Below are 27,857 nucleotides of genomic sequence, written 5' to 3'. Positions count from 1 at the left end.
GCGCTCCCTAGCCTCGGATCTGTCTGTAGTCTTGGCCACGCTGTGTGAAGGGCAGTCAGGCTGGTCGCTCTCCCCAGTAACGCTCTGCCCGCTGTCTCGCAGCCGTCGATGCCCCCAGAGACCTGAGTGCCAGTAACGTGCAGACAGAGAGCGCCGTGCTGACGTGGAAGGCACCGCGAGCCAGCATCACCGGGTACATCCTCATCTTCACGTCTGCTGACGGGAAAGTCAAGGTACGAGCTCCTGCAGACCGGGAGCACAGATCATGCAGGGGAAATAAACACCAACTTAATACCGGTCTGTGTTTATTTCTGTCACTGTAACTGGTGCTTTTCTCCTTTTAGAAAAATGTGTAGCAGTGATTTATTTCGTGGAGTAAAAGCCTTTGAAAATCAGCCCCATTTTATTTGATATAAAAACGCACTTATGCTGTCTTTGCTTAGAAGAATAACATATAAAGCCATCCCTTTCTTAAATGCACATACGGGTCTTCTTATAGTACATACTACATTTGGACTGTATGTATGTCATGTAATACACACTGTCTGCCCATTTCCATCTGGGAGAGTGGAACCTGAAAAAGAAGTCCTGCATGTTGGTATCTTCCATGGTGTGCAGCTGGACTGTGTCACTGAGTAGTGATCCCTTGTCCCTGTGTAGGAAGTGGTCTTGGGACCCAGCACCACCTCCTATAACCTGGCTCAGCTCAGCGCCTCCACCCAGTACACTGTGAGACTGCAGGCCCTCGCAGGCCCCGAGAGAAGCAAGATCGTCAGGACGCAGTTCACCACCAGTAAGTACAACCAGCTTGATGTCGAAACGCTCAAAGAAACCGAATACATTCACGGCAGACGTTTCCACCAGCAGTCTTTCCCAGTGTTTGAAGAACTGTGACTTTGGATGTAGGATGTACACAAAATAGGTCTACAGTTCTGTGCTTTATAAATTCGGCAGCGCATAAAATTAATATTGCTTTCCAACAAACAACCCAGCTCCTTGTATCACCCTGATTCTAACCGCTCCCCCCCCTGCCAGCTGGCCTCCTGTACAGACACCCTCGAGATTGCTCCCAGGCCCTGCTGAATGGAGAGACCAGCTCGGGGCTTTACACCATCTACCTGAAGGGGGAGGAGAGCCAGCCTGTGCAGGTGTACTGCGACATGGCCACAGACGGAGGAGGCTGGATTGTGAGTGGAGGAATAACCCTTTGCAACATGGGGGGAGGGGTGCACTTGATAGCGAGGGTTACAATGATCTTTACCTCCCCTCTAGGTGATTGTCAGGCGTCAGAACGGCAAGCTGCAGTTCTACAGGAACTGGAAGAACTACACAGCAGGGTTTGGCGATATGAACGACGAGTTCTGGCTTGGTAAGCCTGTGTTTGTTTGTTTTCTGGCAGGTTTTTAATAAGCCTGATAAGCAGCTCTGCTTTTAAACTTGCTTCGTGTTTCTGCCCCGCAGGTCTGGACAGTCTGCATAAGATCACCTCGTCTGGTCAGTATGAGCTACGGGTCGATCTCCGAGACAGGGGCGAGAGCGCCTACGCGCAGTACGACAAGTTCACCATCAGCGACCCGCGCAGCCGCTACAAGATCAACGTGGGAGGATACAGCGGCACAGCCGGTACGTCATCTCAGTGAAAGGGTCACATACCCAGCACCACTGCAACTGGCTATTTCATTACAAGAGGAAAAGTGGTTAGGGACAGGGTTACGGTTAGGGTTAGGGTTATATATTATGCAAAAAAAATTACACATTAAGTACATTGTAACTATGCATAATAACATTGTAATTATATGTAAGCACACGTGTATTTACTAAGTAACTGCCATGTAAATACACAGTATTTAGAGACACTTACTGTAAAGTGTCACCTTTGTTTTAATTACACTGTATATGCGCATGCTGCTGCTGTTGTTCTCAATTACCGTGACATTTTCACGTAACCGCATGTGTTTTAAGAGATACTTCTCAATGCAATCTCTGGGCACCCAAAAAAAAAATGAAGACAAGTGACTGTCTACTGCAGCCGACTGTAACCGTAAACCCGGCAATCATTCTCTTCACAGGCGATTCCATGAGCTACCACCAGGGGCGCCCCTTCTCCACCTATGACAAGGACAACGACATCGCTGTCACCAACTGCGCCCTGTCCTACAAGGGAGCCTTCTGGTACAAGAACTGCCACCGAGTCAACCTGATGGGCAGATATGGAGACGACAGCCACAGTCAGGTGAGCACCACCCAGCCTGAAAAGCACGCTGCTGGGGGATTTCTATAGGATGTGCACCTGCTGCTGTTTATAGGAGTTTCTGTGCATTTGCACTGGAGATATTTATAGACAGCTAGACAGACAGACCGACAGACAGATATTGAGCCACACCACCTTCTTACCCTGGCTGGAGGAAGTGTGCAGCTAGATTTGTAGATGTAGTTGGAATACACCAACTTCAGATTGTAAGTACTTAAAAGATAAACACTGAAAAAGAGCAATGGGTTTAAAATACTATACTATTGCTACTACTAGTACTGCTAATAATAATAATAATAATAATAATAATAATAATCCTATGTTGCAGGGTGTCAACTGGTTCCATTGGAAGGGTCATGAACATTCGATCGAGTTTGCAGAGATGAAAATCCGACCGTCCAACTTCAGGAACTTCGAGGGAAGGAGGAAGAGGTCATAAAGGAAGCACCACCCCCCTCCCCCCTCCCCCCTCCCCTCTCCTCCCTCCCCGTAACCCTGAGCAACCAAAGCCACTGCCAATAGCCCAGCAATCCACCACATCAACCGCCTCCCCCCTCCCCCCTCCCTCTGTCCCCCATCTCAGAGTGTGTACAGAATGTAGCTACACCACACAGGACCAGCGCAGCTGCAGTGAACTTTACAATACAGCTCCACTGCTCCCACTGTTACCATTCGCACCAAAGACAACGGAGTCCATTTTTAAAGTCTTTGTTAATTAAAAAAAGAGGAAAGAAAAGAAAGTCGTTTTGCTGCAGTAATTGTATACTGGCACAGTACTGGTAGTGTGTGTTGCTGTTTTTTTTTTGCTTGGTTTTCTGGGAGGTGTTTGGGAGGGAGGTGTTGTTTGTTCTTGTGTGTGTCGTGTCCAGTTGCAATAGTTTACGTGTTTTAATGTCTCCCCTCCCCTTTCTCTTCTCCCCTTCCTTTCTTCTGGGTGTTTTGTATAAAAAATAACAAGAAAAGGGAACCAATTCAATCAAAGCCACTTACTAAGCTGATATTGTGTCCAAATATTTGCATGTTCATTCTTCAAAAGCACGGCGAAGTCGCCCATTCAAGCCATTAGATCATGTGACACCACGAAACAGTGCTCAGGTCCCAGCTGTGCACTGTGTGTATATTGTCCTAGAAGGTCATATTTGTTCTAAGATTTATTTCTATTACTAAGCCAAGGCAGGACCTATTAATCTCCTTATTATAATTATAAAGCCATTGTTTTGTTTTATATATATATATATATATATATATATATATATATATATAATTTTTTTTTTTTTTTTTAGAAAACTGTTTGTTAAGAAAGAAAACAAGCAAGGAAATAACTGACCAGTAACTTGCTCGCAACAAGAATATTTTTAATGTGCATTTATGTGTTTTGTTTGTTTGTTTGTTTGTTATATTATTATTATTTTTGTTTTTAATAAGATCAGAAGACTTTTTTTGTTCCTTTCACAAAAATACAAAAAGAAATCCCACTGCCCCCCCCCTCCTCTCCAATATTAAAGGAATGATGTCCAGCTGCTTAAACAGTTACAGTGTGTTAAACAGCACAACAACACAATTTGACTTACAAGCCACTAGAGAAAATGGAATACCTGTGGAAATTAAAGAGCTTTTTTTATCTCAATGAAAACAGATGTTTCTCTGTAACCCTTATTCAAATAAAACCAACTTTGTTTAAAAAAGAAACTCGTCTGGTTCTCTTGTGTAAATGGAGATGTCCCATGATGCATGCACATTATAATTAGCTGTGGCTCCGTTTACCACATGGTTCCATGTTCGGAATTTTCAACTCGCACCCCAGTGCATTCTGGTAAGTGTAGTCCTGCTGTGAAAGGTACCTGAGAGGTAAAGTGTACCAGAATGCATTGCAGTGTGAGATGAAAAGCCTGAGCTGTCCCAACCTGCCCTAGTGTACATGGATTCATATGGCAACCCTAGTCCAAGCCCTGTAAAACATGAACTTACAATACAGACACGAGCAGAGAACAGAGCATGAGAACTGGCATGACCAATCACAAGAAACGAGAGCTGATGCATTGGATTGGGAAACAAAATGAATAACCAGTAAAAGCACCACCCGTGTGTATGTGTTCACAGTGCTGCTGCTATCCATAACATACAGATATGCTTAGATCCCATATCCTTCAGTGAATTGCATGGTTTCTTTTTTTTTTTTTTACCTATCAGGCAATCCTAATTACATCCACTAGATGGCACACTAGAGCAATCTTTTTTTCCCCCCCCAACTGTTTTAATGCTGTGATTTAATCTGCTTCTGAATTGGTTTAAGAGCATTGAAATGCATTACAATCTACAGAGACTGCAGAAATACACCTCTACACCAGTTGTAAAGGACTTTATACAAGCAGCATCAGATCAATAATAATAATAATAATAATAATCATCATCATCATACTGTAGAAAAACAACAGTTCACATTTAATGCATGTATAAGTACATGATAGTGTAATAAACTATGAAATGTGTTGTTGAATATTAAAGGAATGAACACACAGAGAGTATTCTTAAAAGGACCCCTGCACTACACTGTGAGCGATGGCCGAGGGTCTTTCTTAGTCGTTCCATTTCCATTCTAATGGAATGACAGTGATTCTAATGGAATGACAGTGATTCTAATGGAATGACAATGATTCTAATGGAATGACAGTGATTCTAATGGAATGACAATGATTCCTTTAGAATGCAGGTGGGCTCTACTGATGAAATGAACATTGCAGCCCTCTTACTGAACAAGCTCCTGTCCTTGTAGGGAGGGCTCACGCACGCATGCACACTCACACTTCAATAGGTCAGGGAGCCCCTCCAGCCTCTTCATGTAGGCTGGCTGGTTGCTAGTTTAGTGTACTGTAAGTATCATCTCGTTCACATGGAAGGCCTGGAGAGTTTCAAATGCTTCTTCAGTTGATTGTCATGTGACCCAATCTAAGAAAAAATGAATAAACATGAAGCTTTTGAATGAATGCGGACTAACGGCACTTGAGCATAGAACACCTTTAAGTGTACCCCCGCCCCTGTTAAGAAGGACAGGGACACTGCGCACTTCACTGAAACCTTGCAAACTTGTCCTTTATTCTTGTTCCTGTGCAGAATTGCATCTTTTGAAGAAACTTGTGCGTACTAGATTCCATTTCTTGTACAAAACACTTTTTTTTTTCTTCTCCCTGGCCAGCAGCACATACATAATGTACTGCATATGAACAATGCTGGCTTGTGAGGCTGGATTTAAAAAATAATTATATACAGGGCTGGCTAAGCATTGCATCACATGTGATACAAAAATGGGCATTACAGGGTTAAAAATGCAGCTCCATTACAGTGACGCACGACACTCAGTGAAATACAAATATATTGAATGCACTGGTTAACCTAATGATTACTTCGCTTGAGCCTAAAAGACAAGTTATTTTTTTAATAAAAGTGTAACGTTTGCTTAACTGATAAAGAAAGCATTACTGTTTGCACTTCCTCGTTAACCACATGGCAATCCTTATTGTGTGAAAATGATATGAAACCAAGCAGCCCTGATTGGCACTGGAGTGGTGCACAGAGAGCTCACTGCAGGCTCTGCTATTGCAAACTGGACTTTAATATATGCTGTTTCAGCAGAAGAGTTTCATTCCACTGTTACGCTGTTCGGTGAATGTCGAGTATCTCATCCTGAGTAGATGGGGATAATTCAGTGCAATTCATTCAGTGCAATATTTCTGGAAGTTCATTCACTGTGCTGATGTGGATGTGATTCCTGTAACACGCTGTTCAATATATATGTTTTTTAATGCAGGTCCTTTAACTGGGGCAGCACTGACGTCAGCTGGCTGTCTGTCTGAACTCTGAAGCACACTTCACATGCAGTTACTATGGCACTTGACTGGCTGGAGACTGAATTAAAGCTCATCAATGTGTCGATGGGAAGAGACGAGACCTATTTGTTTGATGGTGTAGGTTTTGTCATTGAATTCCCAGCTGTTGCATCTGTTAATAATTCAGGACGTGAATGGAGAGAGTTTGAGTATCAGTAAACCTCAACAAATGGCAGTGCGACAGCAGCACTTCAGTGCATCAGCGCTGTAAGAGGCAGCGTTTGCACCTGGCCAGCTACAACGCTGTACAGCACACCCAACACTAGCCTTGACAAAGTCTTTTATTTGAAGTTGACATGTTGCATTCATAACACACTTTATAATGCTAGATGAAGATGTAGTTAGGTACTGGCATTATCCAGCTCTATTTAATAATCTGATTTAGTTCTAATTGATACGGCACCACATTCGATAACATGCACTAATGCACTAATGAATATCCTTTTTCTGAGAAAACCCCACACTATTATTTTTGAATAGCTTCTGATAAATTAGTCAAAACGATTTCACCGTTCAGCGTTGTTGGGTACACTCGGCTTTAGTACATGTCCTTGTTGATGGCTTTTTCTAAGAAATGGTACAGCCACAGCTTTAGGAATATGTAAGTACATTTATTACCATCTGTCTCTCGAAACTAAAATAGTCCTGTTTCAGATGCAGGTCACCGCTGGATTATTTGTTCCCTGCCCGCGGCTTGAGGAATTACATTCAAATGGATTTAAAAAAAGAATAATTCTGCTGCCTGGATACACTCCCTCGTGCTAAACCATCTCATCACTGTATCACGGAAATGCTTATCAATAAAACAACACACTGTACACAACCTGAGCCCTCCTCTTCCAGTGAGCTGGTCAGACCCTGCTGCAGCTTTCAGTGCCAGGCTCTTCCATAGCCCTTTGTGATTCTGTGCCAGGCTCTTCAATGGGTAATTGTATGTAAAAATAATGTCATATCTTGTAGCAATTGTAAGTCGCCCTGGATAAGGGCATCTGCTAAGAAATAAATAATAATAATAATGACCCCATATAAAGTTTTTTTTTTTTTTAATTATTATTATTATTATCCATCCCCCATATAAGGGTTGAAACAAAGACCAGGACTGGAAGAGCTGACTTTGGCCGCTCCTGTTTTACTGCATCGTTCATAATGGACACTTAAACTAAAACCTACCTGACTAGTGATAAAATGAGCTCAGTATTCTAGTAGCACAATATAGACACGCATGGTATAGCTGTATGTTTCATTAAACTGCACCTCAGGACTGGTTCAGCGCTTCCCTGTTGCTAGGTAGCGTCTGCAGGCCACCATCAAACACTCCATGATTACAATTTCATGAGAACACAAGCAGCCAGTGAAGCTTTTGATCACAAGAGCTGCTGCTAGCAGCCTGTGTGTGTGTGTGTGTGTGTGTGTGTGTGTGTGTGTGTGTGTGTGTGTGTGTGTGTGTGTGTGTGTGTGTGCGTGCGTGCGTGTGCGTGTAGAGCGCACTGGCATTAGCATGTTTTACATAAATGTGTTTTATTATTTATTTATTCTGTCTGTCGGTCTAAAAAATATATATAATCTATCTGGGGGAAAAAAACCTCTTTTGATGTTTCTTTCTGGGCTGGTTTTTGTGCTCATAGCAGGTAATTATACTGGGAGAAGACTCAGGCTGGCATGGGGTGCGTACGAACAAGATCACAGGGAGCTGCGATGCGAGAGGAATATATGCATCATTTGCATTTCTATCATTTCCTGCACTGGATGAAACGATCGTCCCTTGAATGGATGTTCATCTGGCCCTTTAGGAAACAACAACCAGCAAACGCAGGTCCAAGTTAAATGTGCCGGAGCTCTCGGGATAAATCAGATGGAACTGTTCTTGTATTTGTATCTTTGAGGTCGTTCCGGGGTGATTTTATTGATTGATTGATTGATTTATTCATGTATGTCTGCTTGCTTCATTAGCATTTCAGCTGTTCATAAACTGGAGTCTTTTAAGGCATACAGATAGTAAAGGCGAGAACGGCTACACGTCTAAATGACGGTTTGCAAATGCATGTGAATACGAGAGGAATCACAGTTCTTCCTGTGGTGTAATAACAAAATATGAGAAATCAGCCAATGACTGTGTGACAGGGCTGAGGCCCTGGATGTTAAAAAATGCATATTGTGAGTTTGGTTGAAATAATATTTGATATATATTTTAATGTAAGCTTGGCAGGGATGGGGTTAAAATCCCTTCCCTGTCAAACCCATGTGCAGAATGTGGCTGGGTCTGAATGGATTAATTGATGATCAATGAAGCCCAGCCACGTGGTTTAAAAGAGCCAGATTCTGTATTGTTGGGTTAATTTAGAGAAAAGACTGGGAGGAGCAGGTTGGGCTACTGAATTGGGTAAAGGAAAGGCAATGTGTCTGAGTGAAATGCTGTGAATAAACCTTATAAACAACCCAATCAAACAAATAAAGCACATGCACCTTACCTTGTTAAGTGCAAAACATATTTATTTGCAGACCACATTACTTTACTGTTATTCACATACATACATACATACATAAATATATATCACAGAAATCCATGGGCTGGGCTCATGGTAACTGTCAGTCATTTTTAATCTTCTTTGCAAAAACTACAATCAAACTCAAAAACACACAACAATAAAAAATATTTATGAGCAAGCATTTCGGAGAAGTCTTAAAACAATTGCCATTCAGGTTACAGAAAAGAAAAAATTAATGCTAAAGCTTATATCAAACCCATGTACACATAGAACACAGATCAGGGGCTGCAAAACCAGACAGCAAGCCCCTCGCTATTAACTTTGCAGCTTTGCATGAAACGGTTGTAAATGCAAAACTAAACCTTCTAAAAGGGCACTATATGTGTCTGCATCTACACCACAGTTTAAATAACGGCTAGAGCGAGTATCAAACAGAAATCCAAAAGGCTTTACCAAGTATGTACAACACAATTATTTACAGCTCTGTACAATCGCGTCACACAGTGGAACATGAACATAGAGATGACTATAAGGTTAACTATTGCAGTTATAAATAATATACAATATACTGTAACTGCATGAATCAACATACTTCTCACCCTGCTGAGAAATGATAGGGATGGTAATTGTAGCTCGTCACAGCTAATTGCCTGAATTACTTCTTACTAAATACTCTATGGGAATATGGAAATATCTGTCAAAATAAGGTCAAATGGGAAGCTGGCCTGCTTCTATCAGCAACAGAAGATTCTGGAGCGTGTCACGGGCTGAGAGAGAAGCGGATCACTTTGCTGTTGGGTTGTATTGTTAAGGCAGTTGCCTCCCAGCTAAACGTTGTGCAGAACCGCAGTAAAGTGCACCGTATGGAAATGAAGAGCAGTAAGAAGTTGCTACACTGGAGCTGTAAACCCGGTCCAGGTCTGCAGACTCACTTTCAATATAAAGCCGTCTTCTATATGAACTGTTCCTGGGTGGAGGAGACCCCTTTAATACTGTGGCTGTGGTTTATTGTCTTTCACTGTGTCGCACTGTTCAGGCAGTGCCGGGGTCAGCTTCACCCTGTCGCCTGGGTTACCTGGGTCCCCTGGGTTGCCTGGGTTACCTGGCTGGCTTTGCTGGGCTCCAGGCCTTCCACAGCCTCCTCCAGCTCATCCAACAGCTCTGTGAAAGATGGCCTTTTAAAAGCTTCCATCTGATGAATACAAAAAAAGACTGAGTGAGTGAGAAAGAAAAACAAATAAAAAAAAGATTTAGAAAGAAAGAAATAGAAAAAGAAAGCGGAAAAAAAGAAAAAGAGAAAGAGAAAAAAGAAAGACAGAAGGAAACTAAACACAACCTTTAACGGTACATAACCTTTGAAAAAGAAAGGAAAACGAAAGACAGAGAGAAGGAAGACAGCCTCTCACCCTGCAGCAGCTGTTGGCCAGCTCCAGCACTCTCTGAGGACACTCGCTCACCATCTCCTGGAAAGCTGCCACGTTCAACCCATAGTCCTGCCAAGAACACCCCAATATTACTGGGAGACGCACAGAGATGCATGCTGTGTGCAGCTAAGGCTGAACCTTCTTGAAATACCAGCAGCGTCCCAGTGCAGACTCGTCACAGATATCCAATAATGATCTAAACATGGGCTGATCTAAATGCTGCTCATTAGCTCTATATTAATCAAGCTGAGGGTTTACCCCTGGAGTGATTTATTAACATAACAATAAATAAATACAGTGAAATGAGCTTTCTAAATGTCAAGAGGCGGCATTCAGATCCGTCGCTGTTTAAACAATGCATACAGACCTGATGATTTTTTATTTTTTTTTGTACCTGCGTCCTGGGCAGCACCTCGGGATCAGCCGTGATCCTCCCCAGTATCTCACACAGGACGATCCCGAATGAGAACACGTCCACCTGCAAGACAAACCAGACAGAGCAGCTGCAAGGCAATGCTTCTCCAGAGCTCCCCCCCCCCGACAGCTTTCCTGCCTGAAGGAGCCCCTCTGCAGATAGAAATACAGAGACCCTTCTGAGCTGATCGCTTCCGTCCGTCCGTCTTTCTGAAGCCATTATAAACTGCTGTTGTCCTTCTCTGAGAGGTGGAGAGGTGTTTACAGGAACCCTTTAAACCCAAGACCTACCTTCCTGTCATAGGGCTCTCCCCGCAGCATTTCAGGGGCCATCCAGAACGCGGAGCCCACCAGGGACAGCTTCCTCTCGGGGTCCTTCACCGGCAGCTCCACCACCTCCCGGGCCAGCCCGAAGTCAGTGACCAGGGCCTCTCTCCCCCGCGGAGTCACACGGATCAGACAGTTCTGAAATCGAAGGTGCCGGAGACACACTTTACAACAAGCAGCAATCCAACTCCATGAAACGCCTATCACAATCCTCACATAGTAAACACACAGCCTGTTTCAGAGAGAGAGAGAGAGAGAGAGAGAGAGAGAGAGAGAGAGAGAGAGAGAGAGAGAGAGAGAGAGAGAGAGAGAGAGAGAGAGAGAGAGAGAGAGAGAGAGAGAGAGAGAGAGAGAGAGAGAGAGAGAGAGAGCGCTAAACCATTATTTTCTTTACTGTTTCTTACGATATTCCAGGGCCATTCTACCCCATGTTTAACAGGTCTAATACAGTAGTTAACTGTTTTAAAACCTGAATGGAGGTGTAATTGTTTCAATTAAACAATTAAGAACATGGTTGGAACAATAACCCTGTCAGGAAGAGACAGAGTTGCCCAGTCCCGCTGATCACGGACATCCATCAATTAATGCAGTTGCTGTTGTTAAGTCTTCCACTAGAGGGCAGTATTGATCATGCTGCAGGGGCAGAAGCCAACTTAGAAGTCAAGTCAGCTCACATCCATTGCTCTTGAGACACCAGTGAGATGGAATTCCTGCCGCCTCTAACGACCAGCCTTGGGAGCAGGGCTTCGGAAAGCTTGCTGATCCCTATCCCATTACTTTCCTTTATGAGACAGTACGCCAAAAATGATTAGAAAAAAAAAAGGACAGACTAAAAACAGTGCTGGCAAACCTAGAATGACTTTAACAAAAAAACACAAAGGAGGGGCGAAAAAAACACCCAGCTACAAGCTGCACATTCACAAAATCTCACCACAGAAAGAAAAAGCTTCTCAAATTCTAGAGCTGAAAGCGATCCCGAATGATCTGAACACAATGGATTATTCAAGCGGCTTAACCCTGACCATTCAGCCAGGGTTCCAGGGTTCCAGTGCTTTCAGCCAGGGTTCCAGTGCTTTCAGCCAGGGTTCCAGGGTTCCAGCTCTTTCAGCCAGGGTTCCAGTGCTTTCAGCCAGGGTTCCAGGGTTCCAGCTCTTTCAGCCAGGGTTCCAGTGCTTTCAGCCAGGGTTCCAGCTCTTTCAGCCAGGGTTCCAGGGTTCCACTGCTTTCAGCCAGGGTTCCAGGGTTCCAGCTCTTTCAGCCAGGGTTCCAGTGCTTTCAGCCAGGGTTCCAGTGCTTTCAGACAGGGTTCCAGCTCTTTTAGCCAGGGTTCCAGGGTTCCAGTGCTTTCAGCCAGGGTTCTAGGGTTCCAGTGCTTTCAGCCAGGGTTCCAGCTCTTTCAGCCAGGGTTCCAGTGCTTACCTTGGAGTTGAGGTCCCGGTGATAGATGTTCTTGGAGTGCAGGTAGATCATTCCTCTGGTGATGTCAGAGGCCAGGTCCACCTTCTCTCTCCAGGACAGAGAGATCTCTTTAGTGGCGAGGAGCTCCTCCAGACAGCCTCCGTTCATATACTGCAGAGCCAGAGAAAAGACAGCGTTAAAGGAAACTCCAAACGCACCTGCAAATATGAGCTTCTGGACTAGATCACTCCAAGAGAGATTTCAAAGCAGCATCAAGCCACTCAAAGGGACCAAGCGCCAAAACCAAGCAAGTAAAAATGCTGTGATACATGCCTACATGCGTCAAGCGTGTTTATTCTCTAATAGCTTCCCCCGAGTTCCACATGACATGCAGTAAAGCCTGTCTCCAGCTGAGTTACAAACCAGCTTACATGGATGTGAGAGAAAGAGCTACATCTCTTTGGTGACTGGTGAATGCAGGCCTCGCTGTAATTAAATGAATGGCTCCATAGTAACACAGTCTAAGGTCCAAGCAAGTGCACAGGCAAAGGCACATTTCCTAGTATAATTGTATAATGCTGGCAAGAAACAGCTAGGCAACAGGAATGCATTGTTCTATAATAGTCTTCTGCTAGTTTTTATACTGTTAATCAAAAAGGGGCCCTAATGTACATAGAAGCTTCTCTCTTATAACTGTTTCGTCTAGAAAAAAATGATCCTGTTTAAAAATGTACCTGACTTATTTCACTCACCCCATGTCACAAGAGGCAATCTTTTAAATTAAACTCATTCAAATCCCACCTAAACATCCTCTAACGGCTCTGTTAAAAAAATAAAGTGAGTCAGTTTTACCTCAAGGATTGGATACAGCTTGTCTTCTTTCACACAGATGCCCAGATATCTGCAACACAGAAACAGGAGACTCCAGTTCACATCAAGGTGTGTACTGTACCCGTAAACGAGGTAATCCGTTTCGTTACCCACCCATGAACAGGAAACACCGCCGAAACGGCCGCTGTACCTGACTATGTTGGGGTGAGACAGCTTCTGCAGGAGGCTGATCTCTCGGACGATGGTGTCCTGGTCCACGTCCTTCTTGTAGATCTTCACGACCATCACTTTGCGTGTGGTGTTGTGCATCACCTGAGAAACAAGGGCGTGCTATCAGAGCTCAGAACGATGCAGCTCCCATCCAACAAAGACACGACCGGGACCCAAGCTTAGGAACTGTGAAAGTAAAAGGGTTTCTAAGCCATTCCTGGGAATGGGCTTGTAGTAGTGAAAGTGTAATAAAGTGTAGTGAAAGCAGGGTCAAGCATGGCTCAGCATTGCAAAGCCCAGAGAGGTTTGGTACATTTAAAAAAAAGCTTATTAAAAATCATGGGGACACCTGCAAAATGACACTGCAAATGTATTGCGGTAAACTTTTATAAGGGTGATGTCAGGTAATTGTGGAGCATTCTTTGAAAAATCTAAACACATGCTTCCACCTCTTTGGAATAGCTTACCAGATGAAGTGGCAACAAGTAAAAAACTGGGAACACTCAAAAAGCAATCTGATTCGCTCCTATTAAAGTAGATCTCTTTAGTAGGGACAAACAAGCCTTGATGGGTCGGACGGCCTATCCGTGTCCCCAAACTGTTCTTACGTTCTTCTGGTCTTTAAAAAAGCAATACTGTGCTACTGTGTTACTGGCAGCACTGAGAAACAGCGTCCTTAGCTGCCACAGCTCCTCAGCCAGAGGGCTTTCTGTTCCCTGAATAACCTCTGCACGATGCTTATCTTACACCCTCCTGCGTAACACAGAACAATGGAAAGCGAACTTCAAAGGGGTCTGTTTGCACTAAGATCGCAACAGATTAGGAGCTACCATTCCTCCACGTGGACAACAAATCATGAGTGACTAGAGAAGGTCTTTTCTTGTAGTAATTTTGGAACAGGTAATGACATTTAAAAAGTTGCATGCAATACTGGAGAAGGGCTGTTTTCTAAAGTACGTAGAAAGGCAGAGGTGTGCTGTATGTTCCTGGTCATAAAACATGTATTCTCCACTAAATGTGTACGACTGGATGCTACGGTCTTAAGAAAGTAATAAATGGATAGGGGTTGACTGACTAATCCACTTTGACAACAAGTATATTATTCTGTTAAAATACAATAAAAATAAAATCATAAAACTCATAAAAACCACTGGCGCCTTTTCCAAATCACAAAGGCAATAGAAGCGAACAGAAGCCTGCGGTAACGCACAGGCAATTTTCTTTTGATTAACTGGGAGGGAAACAAATGCACTCCTCTGGAATCTGTCACTCTCGTGTCTCGCTGATCAATCAGAGTGAATTGTCTTTATTGAAAGCATTATTCAGCCGTCTCGCCTGGGCAATAGAACCGCGATGTCATAAGCTCCCGTTCTTTTGTTCAGTGCCATTAATTCTCCGTTTCCCCTCGGCACAGGCTGGCAAGATAATAAGGGCTGTATAGCATGATGGCAGCTTGAAGACCTTTCAAATGATCACAGAGCGCAACTACTGTACGAGGGGTACAAGTTTTGAAACTGCTGTGCTGTTACAGCTTCATTGCTTTTGCAATGCAATTTTATAACAGAAACTCATGCTAATGTTTTTTTATTTTCCTCCCCGTTATCAGCATAACTGCTGAAGCTTGCCGAGTTAATAAATATTCCTGCTGCATTGCAAACTGTGGCTGGATGTAATTGCCCCCCCAACCCCCCCCCCCACTCTCATCTCAATACATTCAGCTGGACGGCAGCAGTAGCAAGCGTTGTGCTTAATTTGCATGACACATTAAATCATTCCCTAAAGCAGGGGATGCTAATTATTTGAACCCTATCCCTTGCATATACCAATACGAAAGCTTAACCCAGGCGTGTTCACTCCTCCAAACCCCACCCCTCCTTTTTATCTGAATGCCAAATGCAAAACTACTTCCCCGTAATGTAGCCCAGAACACCTTCAGCATTGCTCTGTGAAGCTGCATTGCATCTTCCAGGAGATCTGGATTCTTTATAAGGGCATGGCAGCTCAGTGGCAGAGGGTCGTCTGAGCCCAGACTCCAGGGCTGCAGATGAAACGGAGCGGGTGCTTAATTGAAGTTGATTGAAGCGTGCGTGGTCCTGAACGTGGGAGAGCGGAGACCGAATGGTAAAACTGCTGCTGCTGTTTGGTGTGGGAGTGAAGAGCTCTGTTCACAAGAGGGTCTGCAGCCCGCCTCTATTATACCGAGAGGATTAATGGTTTTTCTCACTTCACTTAATATGCGTCAGCTGCTGTTTCTAGTGCATATAAACCGCCTTGTATGTGGAGATGTGAAGGGGCTTCTGTTACCTAGCAGACAGATACACACACACACACAGACAGGAGCAAATGATCAAAAACAAAAACTTTTATGAAATTAAGCATGTATCATGGCACAGTGATACACTGTTAATATCCCATGCCATTATAAACTTCACTGTAAGAACCCAAACAATCTAAACACACTTTCGTAACCAAAGCTGTCACTTGTTCTTCGTTCAGCACAGCTGGTGCCGGGTTTTTCATTAATTATATTTGAGGGGAGGATTTCAAGGATACAATTAAATGCCAAGAAAAAGACTTGCATTGCATTTTAAAGAATCTGCCTCCTCTTTTTATATGGAGTCCATGAAACTTTAATTAAATGGCCGTGATTCCTCAGAGCAAGCGGATCTGTTAAGGGTTTCGGCAGCACAGTACCTTGTACACTTTGGAGAAGAAGCCGCTCCCTATCAGCTCGGCGCTGAAGTTCTCCCAGAATTCCAGCTTCCTGACGGCGGTCCGGAGTTTTTGCCAGCGGTCCACATGATAATAGGTGTCGGAGGATTCCCCGTAGAACTGAGTGGGACTTGTCGGCTCCGAAGAGACGATTCCCGTCTCACACATCGCTGGAATATCAACTAGAGACAAAGAGAAAAGCATGTTAATAATATCAGCTGCTGAAAACCTGGGAAAGGGCCACAGAATGAAATGAGGAACGGTGTATCACAGGAGCACCCTCATGCATTAATCCAATACCAAATGCATCTATGTGGACTGCAGGCAACTCTGCCACATGCAAAAAATAAAATAAAAAATGAAACAAGGCTTTAGTTGCAATCGAGACGATAGCCGTGACAGGTCTGCAATTGCAAATACTTAGGTTTTGTTTTATTCTGCAGGGATAGGGTTAAAACTCTCTATTCCTGGATCAAAAAAAAAAAAAAAAACAAGTGAGACTGTGGTCAGGCTAAATTGGATAACTGATTCCCAAATGAGCCTGACTTAGGATATACAAGTGCACTCCCTCAGCACTGAACCACATGTCCAGAGTCTGTTTCCAGCATCTGGTATTCTGGTATTTTGCTTGCTGCTTGTCGTGACTGACAAGCTACCCTTCCACAGAGACACTTTAGTTAGGCATCAGTTATATAAATCTCTAGATCAAAACGGTTTGTGTATTCATTTCCAAATCGCTTTACTTAATCAAAATCTGAAAATAGCCACGGAAAGTATGTTTTCCCCACTTGTATGTAAAAAGACCGGAATACATTTTTATTTTAAAGCATGAAGCAGGAAGATGAGCAGTGAGAGGTCCACTGAGTTTGAAACGCGGCTATTTTTAATGCCTTTAACAACTTCTTTTAAAATGTAAATGCATCCGTGTAAGAAAAAAATAAATAAATCATGTGTTCATTTGCAAAGCAAGCCTTGGAGAGCGTCTCATACCAGATGCAGAGCACACAAATGCAAATCAATGAGAGAAGAAGAAAAAAAAAAACCTTTCCTATAGTATTTTTATTGACATTTCCTGAAAATAAACCATCGTCCCTCATTAAAAACACAGCATCCTGCTTCTTTGTGTTCTCTTATTTCATTTTCAATTAGCAGTAATGCTCAGAAAGCCTGGTGGATAGACAGCTGATGGATATCTATTCGTGAGACACTTTAAAGAAGGTGAAAAAAAAACTTGAACATAAAACGCAGCAAAATTCTCATCATGGTAACAGCTGCTGTGCGTGCATTGGGTAGCACATCAAGAAAACCTGTTTCACATTCATCTGGAAAGCCTGTATGTTATTTAGTCACTTTAACAACTTCAAACACTGAGCAACCAACACTCAAGGATCTAGCTTCACAAAGAACTGCTGGGCAATCCACAGGAAATACAAGATGACCTGCAATCATACGATGCAGAGGACGACACAGAGATACTCCTGAACAGAGCCAGCGCTAGCTCTTGTGGGTGAAGTTTACCAAGCCGCTAAACCATTTCCTGCCTTCTGCAAAAATCAGACAACATAACCAGACCATGCACCTGTGTTTGCAAACACTTTGAAAAGCATTTGCAGCAACAGCTCTAGGCTGGGGGGAAGACGATTCTATCAAAGAGTTTCTTTACTGAGAAAGAAATGTTGCGGCTGACTTTTACCAGCATGCAGACACCTTTTCGGTTTTCAGTTGCTGCTACACTCTACTTTTTTTTTTTGAGCAGCCAGCAGACAGTCTTTCAAGCACAGCATTCCCCAATAAACGGGTCATTTCATATACAAGCTTGTGTGTCTTTCCCCACGTAAGACACCAGCACCATTCCCCGGCCCAGGCCAGGCCTCTCAAACAGCTCTTTGTTTGACAGAGGGTTCATTCTGTGGTTCGCTGCAACAGCGTGGGGTGCAGTTTAAGAAAAAGCTATCTGTCTTTTGCCCAGCAGTAACAAACAGTACTGATGCACGAGTTCTACTTTTAGTTTGTAAAACCATACCAAGCCATGCTTTAAAATAAGTGCAGGTTTGTGATGAATTAATGTAGTTCTTCAATAGGAGGTGTATTACATTGCCGATGTTTGATTCAAAGTCTCGTTTACTTTTACAACCCAGAAAGGGACGCAAGGGGCTTTGAATTATCGCGAGAAAAAAACAATGTGAATATAATATATTGAGAAGTCTATTAGAAGTTCTGTTTGTGTGCGAGTTCAATAAGGATTTTACATTCTATTGATTCAGCAGCTCACTCTATCGTTTCCTAGAGACTGTAAGGGCTGTGATGTCAGGCTCACAGCTAGCACACAATCCAACCCCTATACTTGGGGTAGAGCTCACAGTCAAACATGACAATCTGCAGCCTGTGCTTAACCATGAGTAATCCGTGTCGTCATGATGTGAACAAACACACAAGCACAGTGTGAGCACGGTCTGTCTGGGAAGAGCTGTGACACTCCCTGACATTTCTGAGAAGGGATCTGGACACGGCACACTGCAAAACACAATTCCATGGAAATACAGAGTTTTATTATGATACAATGAAGCTTAAAAAAAGACAGTTAGCCTGGAATGATAGTGATGTCCCACATCAACAGTATTTACTGCAGGTATGCACTGCGAAATGATGGTTCATTCGAGTTGAGGTTTTATCAGAACACGAGTGCAAACACCAGTGAAACAACATTAAAAAAAGCACTTTTAAATAATGACTTCACTTAGCAACCGGTAACACTGCCTTCAACCACAGACTAGCGTGACCACCACCTTGGACTTGACCTCTAACTCCACCCTGTAAATGGAATAGTTCACATGGAGGAGTGTGGCTGTAAAATGGACATCCCAAATCCAGCTGGGCAACAGTTAAGATTAAATCATTGAGCGGTTACGTGCTTTCAGTTGTTTTTTTAAAGTTATGTTCAGATAAGCTAATCAGCTCTGATTCTGTATCAGTAGTTTCCATGCTGCTTTCAAACACCATTTAAAGTGAAACGTACATTCTAGAATTAGGAAATGCACATTCTAGAATTAGGAAATGTTCCACAACAGTCTAATAATCGGAAGGCATTTTATAATCAGAATTCCACGAGTTAGCGAAAAATAGAAGAAAATAAAACATCAACTTTTAATCTCAAGATACAATCAATAAAGGAATGTCACTAATGCACGTCAGAGGTTATATAACTATATACTGTATGGGGCTTCATTTGAATTCCACAGCAAATATATTTTAACATCTGGCGTATATGGTTCGTAGATTGAAAATATAAACCTTTACAGTACATGTGTTGCACATACATTTGACATGTATGAAACATATATTTTACATATCTTGAAAATATATTACTCATATTTCTAAAACATAATTTCCCATTAGGATATGTATTGTATATATATATATATATAAAGGGTAAACACTGACACTGACACTGAATCTCACAGGCTTTATGCTTTCTGAATTGTGCAACTCCGTGTCGACCAGGCTCATGCTCTTCTTGTTGCTGTGTCCCCTGAGTTTAAGAAGCGGCGTTGCAGTCAGCAAGGCTTGCAGAGCAATTGCTCAGAATGACTAACTGCATTGTTCTCCTTTGCCAGCAATCAGCCCAGCAACACAACATCCCACAAAGAGAAGAGCAACATGGAGCAAAGAGAGAGCGGCTCTATAGAACTGCACCGTGACAGCTGGCAGAAGAAAGAGGAACTGACGCTGATTCAGACTTAGCATATACTATGTGGATTTCACATGGATTTTAAAACACTCAGGCGCTGAGCTATACAAACATGTCCTGTGTGCTCAATTATTGAGCAGTGCTGCCAAGGGACAGCGCGCCTGGGTGCAAGCAGATAGCCGGAGCACTTTGTGATAACCAATGACGAATCAAAGGAATGTACAGGTAAATGTTAAGGAACAGGTGTGGTGGCCAGCTGCCAGTCAAGAAAAACTACCCTCTGCAGACAAGGACAGAATGTTAGAAACACCAGCCGTAACACCTTGAACAGGGCGTGCAACCACCAGGAGTAATGAGTTTCAGATCTGAATTTATCTGAACTCACAGCTGAAGTGAACTTGCATTCGCCAGGCCATCCCCTCTGGAATTAAAAAAAAAAGCCACCCCTTTACTCGTTTCACTTCTGTGCTTTTGAATAACTGCTCCAGCATGTTTAAACATATGGGAGCCCCGTCAAGCCCTGCTTCTGTATCTGAACTTCTGTACCTAAGATTTAAATAACCAGGCCAAGTTCTTCATATGGTTTTAAGACGAGCTTGGCGGTGCACCCAAAGCTGTCTTAAATACGTAATGGAAAAAAAATGAGTTTCCAAATAAAACCAAAAAAAAAACTCTTAGCTGCTAAACTAAGAGAAGGCAGTGAGGTAATCTGTGTGGGAACTCTCCTCCACTCTGGCTGATTCCACGCCTCTCTCAGTGGCTATCGCTTGAGGTTTTGAGGAGGGATGGATAAGGGGGATCATAACGTATAATCTCTGCATACCTTCCCTGGATGGAGAGGAGGGTGGGGGTCCAAGACAATACATGCTCAGATTAAGGATTAAAGTGGTACACACATCTAAGTCCTCAACCGTTGGAAGGCAGACGTGTGCAGAAAGGGATCGTAGCTCAGCAGAAGTTAGAATTGGCGTCATGTGATTTTGAGGTCAGAGGTTTGATTCCAAGCCAGAGCCGGCTAAAATTAACTCTTGTAAAATCAGCACTGAGAACGGGCAGAGTTCTTGTACTGTGAAAGTTGCTATGCAACCCGTCTTTGCTCTTTTTAAAACGGGAGCTGGCATTTCATTTCAGAACATACAGCACCGCAATGCACAGTAACTTTAGCAATGCCAAAATGGCAACATGCATCACTGCATTGATGACGTTACAGTGTGCATTAAAAGCACAGGTCTCTGGTCACCTCATGTGGGTGAAGCAGCACAAGTCATTTAGTAATCACACATCCCTTCCCGATGATGTCACGCAGCGAGCAGAAACAAGACACTAATTCAGCTCTAAATGGTTTCCGCCAACACAACGACATAAGAAATGAAATGGCAGCTAGTACTGCACCAGGGAGGGGTGCGCTGCTGATCCAGACCAAGAAGAAGAAGAAGAAGAAGAAGAAGAAGAAGAAGAAGAAGAAGAAAGCAGCTTCACACTTCACTGCTCGGTAATTTCACTTATTCTTTTAGTTCTTTGAAAACTGAGTAGCTTCAGATGTATTTCTTTTTATTTTTTATTGACCCATTAAGTTTTAGATGATGTTCACCATCATGTGAGTGTTTTTTTTAATTCAATCAATCAAACGCTGACATTATTATTTTTTTTTTTGGATAAGTCTGTGTTTCAGGTGCTGAATTCAGGAGCTGCTCTTCCATCTTTAGTTGCCTGTCGTCTTTCCGTGCCTTGCAGCCTTTCCTTTCTGCCCCTGCATGTGACCCTTTATTATAGAGATGAGCAGGCTCAATTAAAGGGTTGTCGTGCATAACCATCATTCTGTAAATAAACAGCACAGCAGTGTTACAATGCAGCCAGTCAGCAGCGATGCGGCCTGCCCTGGTCATGCACTCACACGCAGAAGAAAAACAAGAGCAGCTAACTGACAACAGGCCTTAGTGTTTCTTTGTTCGTACACAAAACCATTGTCTCCTTTTACCTCGGGAAGTTTAATCCCTCTGAAACCAGGCCAGGCCCGGCCAAACTGAAAATCAGGAGGGAAGCGGACTTTCAACAGACCTGTCTGAACGGGAGTAGGAAGAAGGACTGCAGTGTGTGTTTGTATCACTCAGGGAGAAGGTGTGGGCGGGGGGGAGGGGGGGGGGGGGCTGTGTTAACACATCGGCTGTCAATGACACACCAGGGTCACTCCACCACATCGCAAAAAGAACATTTTCACACAGGCACACACCGACCCCCATCACTGCTCTTAATGCATCCTCTAGCTGTGCAAAGGCTGTGAAGCTGCTTCCCTTAAATGCCACTCAGCTGAGTAGGAGTTTCTATGAAAGAGGCGCTGTTCTGGATTCTTGGAAATACAGCATTGTGGAAATACCCAAAGAGCCCGGGATTGAGAGCGTTGGTTGCATTTCGCAGGGACCCTTCCTGAGAGACAGACCAGATGGAAATGAGAGCCACAGAGACAGGTCAGGAATGTCTGAGGCTGTGCTTTCATCAGAAGCGTGGCTTTCAGTACCTGCAGGCTGGGAAGGGGCCATCATCAGAAAAGATGCTCTCAAAACAGCAGTTCACCGACAGCCAATACTTCAAGCACAGCCCGGAAAACCAGGACCAGGGGATTAGGTGGAGACTGAAGGAAGGAGACACTAAGACCCGACTTGTGTTCTTCATGTGTTCTTAATAGATCTATCTGCCACATCCAGCCATGCACTTTAATGCTTTTTTGTGTCATTATTAATTAAAAAAAAAGATAAAAACAGTAACAGAAAGGATTGCAGTAAGGTAAGAAGTCTGATCGTGATCAGAAGGCTTGCTCTTTTAAAGCTGCCCCCTCCTCTCCCCTGTCCTGAGTCAGGCTGTCTTCCGCTTTCCCCTCGGAGCAAACAAGACTGCACCTCCCACACCACACAACAACTAACACGGAAGATACTATTTCTTAGAAACTATTAAAAGCCTGGCAGCAGCAAAGGCACAGCAATCCATTCCCTTATGCGGTATAAATAACTGATTTCTGGAGAGCGTAGTCTTCCCTTACACTGCCCTAGGGAGTGTCTCACTAGCAATGCATCTGTGTGCCCCTAACAATACAAAGCAGATGCAGTACAGTGCAGTGACATCCATCTAGAAATCAAGTATGAAATCCATATGAAACAACATAACTAATGTACACTGAATATGCTTGGACACATTCACGCATGAGCTTGGTGCTACACTAGAACTAGCCCGTCTATTATGGAAATGCATTGCCCTTTCCTAGACTGTCTGTAACAGTGAGTGGTCCGCACCCTGGATGTGATGTCGTTACTGCCATCTGTTTACCTTAAAGAGACATGAAGCAACGCTACCATCTGCTAGGTGCAAAAGATCACTGTAACTGGGCACCCCCCGGTCTGAAGACAGTTTTGCTGAAAATGTCAGGTCAGCTTTGAAACGCTTCAGTACGGAGACCCAGATAGGATTGGGAGCTGCAACACACTGCTGTCTCACCTACAACCGATAGCACGCAAGTTATGATACTGTGAAATGAATAGCAAAGTCGGTCAGTATTGTATTAGGAAACTGCTGTGCCAGTTTGCAGACTGAAGGTTAAAGGATAAGCACTGCGATTACAGCAATTGCACAACTCTGTACAGCAGCACGTGAGGGTGGATCACAGAGGTACCTCGGGTTAGGCAAACAGAGGCTGTGCCACTCACTGGATTTGCTTATTTGTAACGTGAAATCCATTCCCTGTACTTAGTTACTGTCAGCTGGGTGTTTTAAATACTCATTAGCATGAGAAAGGAGGTGGGTTGAGCGACTCATGTTGAGGCTGAAGCTGCATCAATGATCTGTGCAGCCTCTTATCAGAACAACAAGCCCCCCCCCCCCCCCCCCCCCCCCCCCCCCCCCCCGTCAGCAGAGAGTTCATTTTATTATTCCCATGTTTCTGAATTCAATCAACTTCTGTGTGAGTATATGCAGCAGCAATGGTGCACTTAGCTCCCCATGCAAACTATACAGCACAGTCTCTGATTAATAATACAAGACCTTCACCTGACAGCATTTCAAACACGAAGAAAACAAAAAACAAAGATCAAGGCAACACGTCCCCCTTTGCGTGGGAACTCCAGGAATAAGATACAAGAATCTTTCCTTTTTTTGTTAATATATTAATTAATAAATAAATGCATATTAAAAATGCAAAGTTAGCAGGCATTAAAAGTCTGAAAAGTTAGTTGTAGATCGATTGGGCAGAATTTTGTTAGTTTATAAAGTGAGAAAAAAAAGGGAGGCAGAAAAAAAAAGCAGGAGAGGTGCAGACAGAGGCATTCCTCCCAGGGAGCCGGACTGGAGCCTCTACTGTACTTACTGCACTGGTTCAGCATGCTGTTCATATGCATGGTGGAGGAGGAGGGACGGAGTAGACTGGGGCTCCTCTCACACTGGGCAGGGTTACTGTGCTTATCCAGCAGCTGAGAAGAATTACATATGCAATAGTGAACAATAACACATTGGTACACGGTGTACAGTACAGTCATCTTCTGTGCGTGCTGCCAACCCAGTAAAAGAAAGAAAGACCGCTTTTACAAAAGTGATGTGTGCGTGAGCGTGTGTGCGTGTGTGGCAAACAAATGTCCCTCCTCCAATACAACACCATTCTGTCATCGTGTGAATAACTCCCAGGACAAGTGGTGAGTTACATGTAGTTAGCACAGACCCTAGGTCAAGAGTCTAGAGTTGAGAGTCCAGAGCCCTAACCACTACTCCACACTGCTGCTGTTGAATGCCTTGTTTCTATAAAACATATTTCTTTTACTCACTGTTTTTGTTTTGTGGGGTACAAGAAGTTGTCCTGCCAAGACTTTGAAAAACATTATATGTAGTATAGTATTGTATAGTATAGTATATTAGTATAGTACAGCATAGTATTGAAACTTAACATGGTACAATTATGCCATGTAATACAATTCAATAAAGGCGTAACATTTAAACTGAATAGCAAATAAGAATAAAGAGAAACACATGCAATGTGTCAGCCATTCTGACCGATTCTTTTCATCTCTGTTTTACATGCCAGTGTTAAATTACAGAGCATGAATGTGAATGTTAACTCTATATATGACATCTGAGAGTCTTCTTTTGCATCGGCGTGTGAAGGTATTTAAAGCACATTTTACACGGAACCAGAAACACCTGTGAACAATGCAAACACAAGGCAGCAATGTGCTCTGCGTGAGCGCCGCAGTAGAGTTTGGATGCGAATGCGTCTTCCACACTTAAAACAGACATGTGAAAATGCGGTTCTTCAGGCTTACAAAAAGGAATGCAAGATAAGAGACAAGCTACAAGATTGCAGATCTGTGCGGCTTTTTTGAGTCTGGAGCGTACAGATCACATTTCAGTGCATTGTAAATATTTGTGTCCTTAAAGCTGTTTGCACACCAGTGTACTGTGGTGCTCTCTGGTACACCCCTGTATATTTCACACAAAGTAATATAGTACTGTACATTATCGGTGTACACACACACACACACACACACACACACACACACACACACACACACACACACAAATATATATTTTGCATATTTTAATATGATTACCAAAACTGACATGTGGACAGTAGGTCACAAACATACACTTCGTGTCCAGAGTTTGATTGGCACAGTTTTAATTAACCACTTGACCGTTTTAAATATTTTTTAAATGCACACTCAGTTTTAGAGTGAATTCGGTAAACAAACACAAATCAATACAATTCCTCGTTAGAGAAAGTCCTGTGCAAGCAGCCCTTGCAGATCAGTTTGGAATGTCACCTAACCTGAAGCTGCTGTGAATAAAACGCCCAGGACGGTACAATGGCTTCAAATTAAAAACTTTCTGTACGCAGGATTGTATATTGCCCGGTTAGCGGTATAGAACACAGCGCTGCTTACCTGTTTGCCGATTGAAAAACAGTCAGATAAGTTGCTGTACGCCGGGAGAGATTTACTACGAGTGATGATCAAGTCCGTTTTTTTTTCCTGGTTGCCTCAAGTTTTTAAGATAATGTTGATTGCTTTTTTTGATTTACTGTATTTCCCTTCGGTGCATTGCGGCCGGATTCTCTCCCTCACTTCTGTCCATTCAGCGTTCGCAGTCTCTGTGTCTCTTCTCTGTGATCAACGCGGCTGCTGCTGACTGTACTGGGTACACAATGCGTTCAGTGTCTCGTCATTAGAGGCGCTTTAGTTTAGCTGATCAGGGGAAATGCATGTTTCGCTCTTCTCGGAGGGGTTGTCCTAGAAACTCTGCATCACCAGCCTCAGTCTGCCCTTCACTCATTTGACCGATGCCAGTGCTTGTGGGAAGACGCAACTTTTGACAACAGTGAGATGTGAGTTTTAGCACATAGCCTAGTTGACGTCAGATGGACGCGTGGTAGCAATCGCTTGATTCTCATTCTTATTTATCTTCTCTCGTCAAAATCTGTTTGTTCAGACTGTCACTTTACACATTTCAGCAAGTTTCTACGTGTTACTTTTATAGCCAAGGCAAGTCTCTGCAGGTAAACCTACCTTGGGAAACTATGTATGTTCATTATTCTTCAGCTCTCTGTGCTGCCCTGGAGGCACAATCATAGAGGGAGAGGTGCTTCAGTCTCAACGTCTATCCCGTGCTTCCCTTCTCTTTGCAGACAGCCTGCACAGAACTGCAACGGGTTTTTGTTTAGTTTTTTTTCTCATTCGAGGCAGGGATACCTGGTAGTGATTCTTCTGACCTCAGCCGTCATTTTGATGCATCTGTTGATGCCGCTGCTCGCCTTCTCTTCCCTGATTCACAGAACCATTCATAATTATTACAGCAACATCTGCCAAGCCCTCCTCTGTGTTGGCATTTGTAAACAACCTGTTTATAACAAAGACAGGTGCACAGGACGGTTGTTTTGATTATTCATTTTAAAGATCTGTACAGTAACTCTGAAAGGGTGCAGCCTTTGTAACAAAATACTTTGCAGCCTGAACAAAACTGTAGGTTTACCGCAGTCGAGTTTCTGAAGGAAATTAATAAGGCCGGTCAGTTACTGCATTAGGCCAACTTGAATCGCTCAAGATCAGACTTGCAAATACTGCACACTTCATACAACACATGTTGTATGAAGTGTCCCGCTCGCATCCAGTTCAAGACTCTTGTACTAGCCTACAGATGCCTTGACCAGTCTGCACCCAGCTACCTCCAGACCCTCATCTCTCCCTACACCCCCACTCGACCTCTCCGCTCCGCCTGCACTAGAAGACTAGCTCTACCTCCGCTACGCTCCCCTGCCTCCAAAGCCCGCTCCTTCTCCACCCTCGGCCCCGCAGCGGTGGAATGACCTTCCTACAGATGTCAGGACTGCCCAGTCCCTGACCACATTCCGGCGCCTCCTTAAGACTCACCTCTTCAAAGAGCACCTGTAGAACTCCTCTGTTTGTATCCTGGGACACTATCACCCTTCATGTAAATGTGCTTTATTTTGCTCTTATCAGCCCCTATTTTACTGCATTTAATCCTGTACTTCAGAATACTGTAATCTGCCAAGTTTTTAACCTGTAGTACTTTGTATTTAATCACATCCTGATGTAACTATCACTATTTAATCATATCCTGATGTAACTATCACTATTACCTGCTGTATTATTGAATTGTGGTTTGTCAAACTTGTACTTTACTTGAACAAAAGTTATTGTATTTCTTGCTCTTATTGTATTACTTTTATTGTAACGCTTGAAATGTTTTTGCTTACGATTGTAAGTCGCCCTGGATAAGGGCGTCTGCTAAGAAATAAATAATAATAAAAAAAATAATAATAACATGCACGGTGTGTGCAATGCTTCAGCACACCCGGCTTTAGGGAATCTGTGTACCCTCTTTAATAAAAGGCCCCTACATATAAAACGTGTAAGTCCAGGGTTTTGTAAATACAGCACAATGTCACTCATTGGTTGCTGATTCCAGGAGTACCTTGAAAAAGGTTGTGTTACGTCCTCAAGTGTATTTCACTCGAGTGGATCCCGGTGGCATACTTAGGATAGAGCGGGAGTCACTGATAATGACTTGCAATTGAGCCCCCTAGTGGACACAATACATATTACAGCAAGTTCTTATGACGAGTTTGTACTTTCCCTGTTTAATGCACAGCCAGCCAGTGTGCATAAAACATACGAGTTCCTTCTACTGTATTATTATTATTATTATTATTATTATTATTATTATTATTATTATTATTAT

General features: G+C 43.3%; 2 protein-coding genes across 3 annotated transcripts in view; one reads left to right on the top strand and one right to left on the bottom strand.

Moving 5' to 3' along the window:
- The window catches only part of LOC117973966 (tenascin-like), a 47,742-nt gene extending 43,802 nt beyond the window's left edge, over nt 1-3,940 (top strand). Inside the window, 7 exon segments of the mRNA XM_058986732.1 lie at nt 103-233; nt 661-793; nt 1,036-1,187; nt 1,273-1,369; nt 1,462-1,623; nt 2,070-2,233; nt 2,580-3,940. Coding sequence (XP_058842715.1) covers nt 103-233; nt 661-793; nt 1,036-1,187; nt 1,273-1,369; nt 1,462-1,623; nt 2,070-2,233; nt 2,580-2,690 — 950 coding nt within the window. The 3' untranslated portion in view covers nt 2,691-3,940.
- Nucleotides 3,941-8,604: 4,664 nt separating this feature from the next.
- Nucleotides 8,605-26,390, bottom strand: LOC117396967 (dual specificity testis-specific protein kinase 1). Of its 2 annotated transcripts, XM_033995405.3 has the most exons (10): nt 25,544-26,355; nt 23,977-24,079; nt 15,920-16,119; nt 13,206-13,327; nt 13,037-13,085; nt 12,206-12,355; nt 10,751-10,924; nt 10,440-10,523; nt 10,028-10,114; nt 8,605-9,813 (listed from the first exon to the last, which is right to left on the bottom strand). In XM_033995405.3, exons 2-10 carry the CDS (start codon nt 24,005-24,007, stop codon nt 9,676-9,678), a joined length of 1,035 nt encoding a protein of 344 aa, XP_033851296.1. In that variant the 5' UTR covers nt 24,008-24,079; nt 25,544-26,355; the 3' UTR covers nt 8,605-9,675. The 2 variants fall into 2 exon arrangements, with proteins under 2 accessions (XP_033851296.1, XP_058842714.1); XM_058986731.1 differs by lacking the exon at nt 23,977-24,079 and having other exon boundaries at nt 25,544-26,390.
- Between the last annotated feature and the right edge of the window lie 1,467 nt (nt 26,391-27,857).

The sequence above is a fragment of the Acipenser ruthenus genome, chromosome 15 (assembly GCF_902713425.1).
Source record: "Acipenser ruthenus chromosome 15, fAciRut3.2 maternal haplotype, whole genome shotgun sequence".
Lineage (NCBI taxonomy): Eukaryota > Metazoa > Chordata > Actinopteri > Acipenseriformes > Acipenseridae > Acipenser > Acipenser ruthenus.
This window is presented reverse-complemented; position numbering and strand designations above follow the sequence as displayed.

What these genes read in the sequence shown, in the direction of transcription:
- LOC117396967 (XM_033995405.3), bottom strand. Translation starts at nt 24,007, where the DNA reads ATGCATATGAACAGCATGCTGAACCAGTGCA. An exon ending in AGCTGTATCCAATCCTTGAG is followed by an intron (nt 12,356 to 13,036) that starts GTAAAACTGACT and finishes CTGGCTCTGCAG; the next exon opens with TATATGAACGGAGGCTGTCT. An exon ending in TGGCCAACAGCTGCTGCAGG is followed by an intron (nt 9,814 to 10,027) that starts GTGAGAGGCTGT and finishes TGTATTCATCAG; the next exon opens with ATGGAAGCTTTTAAAAGGCC.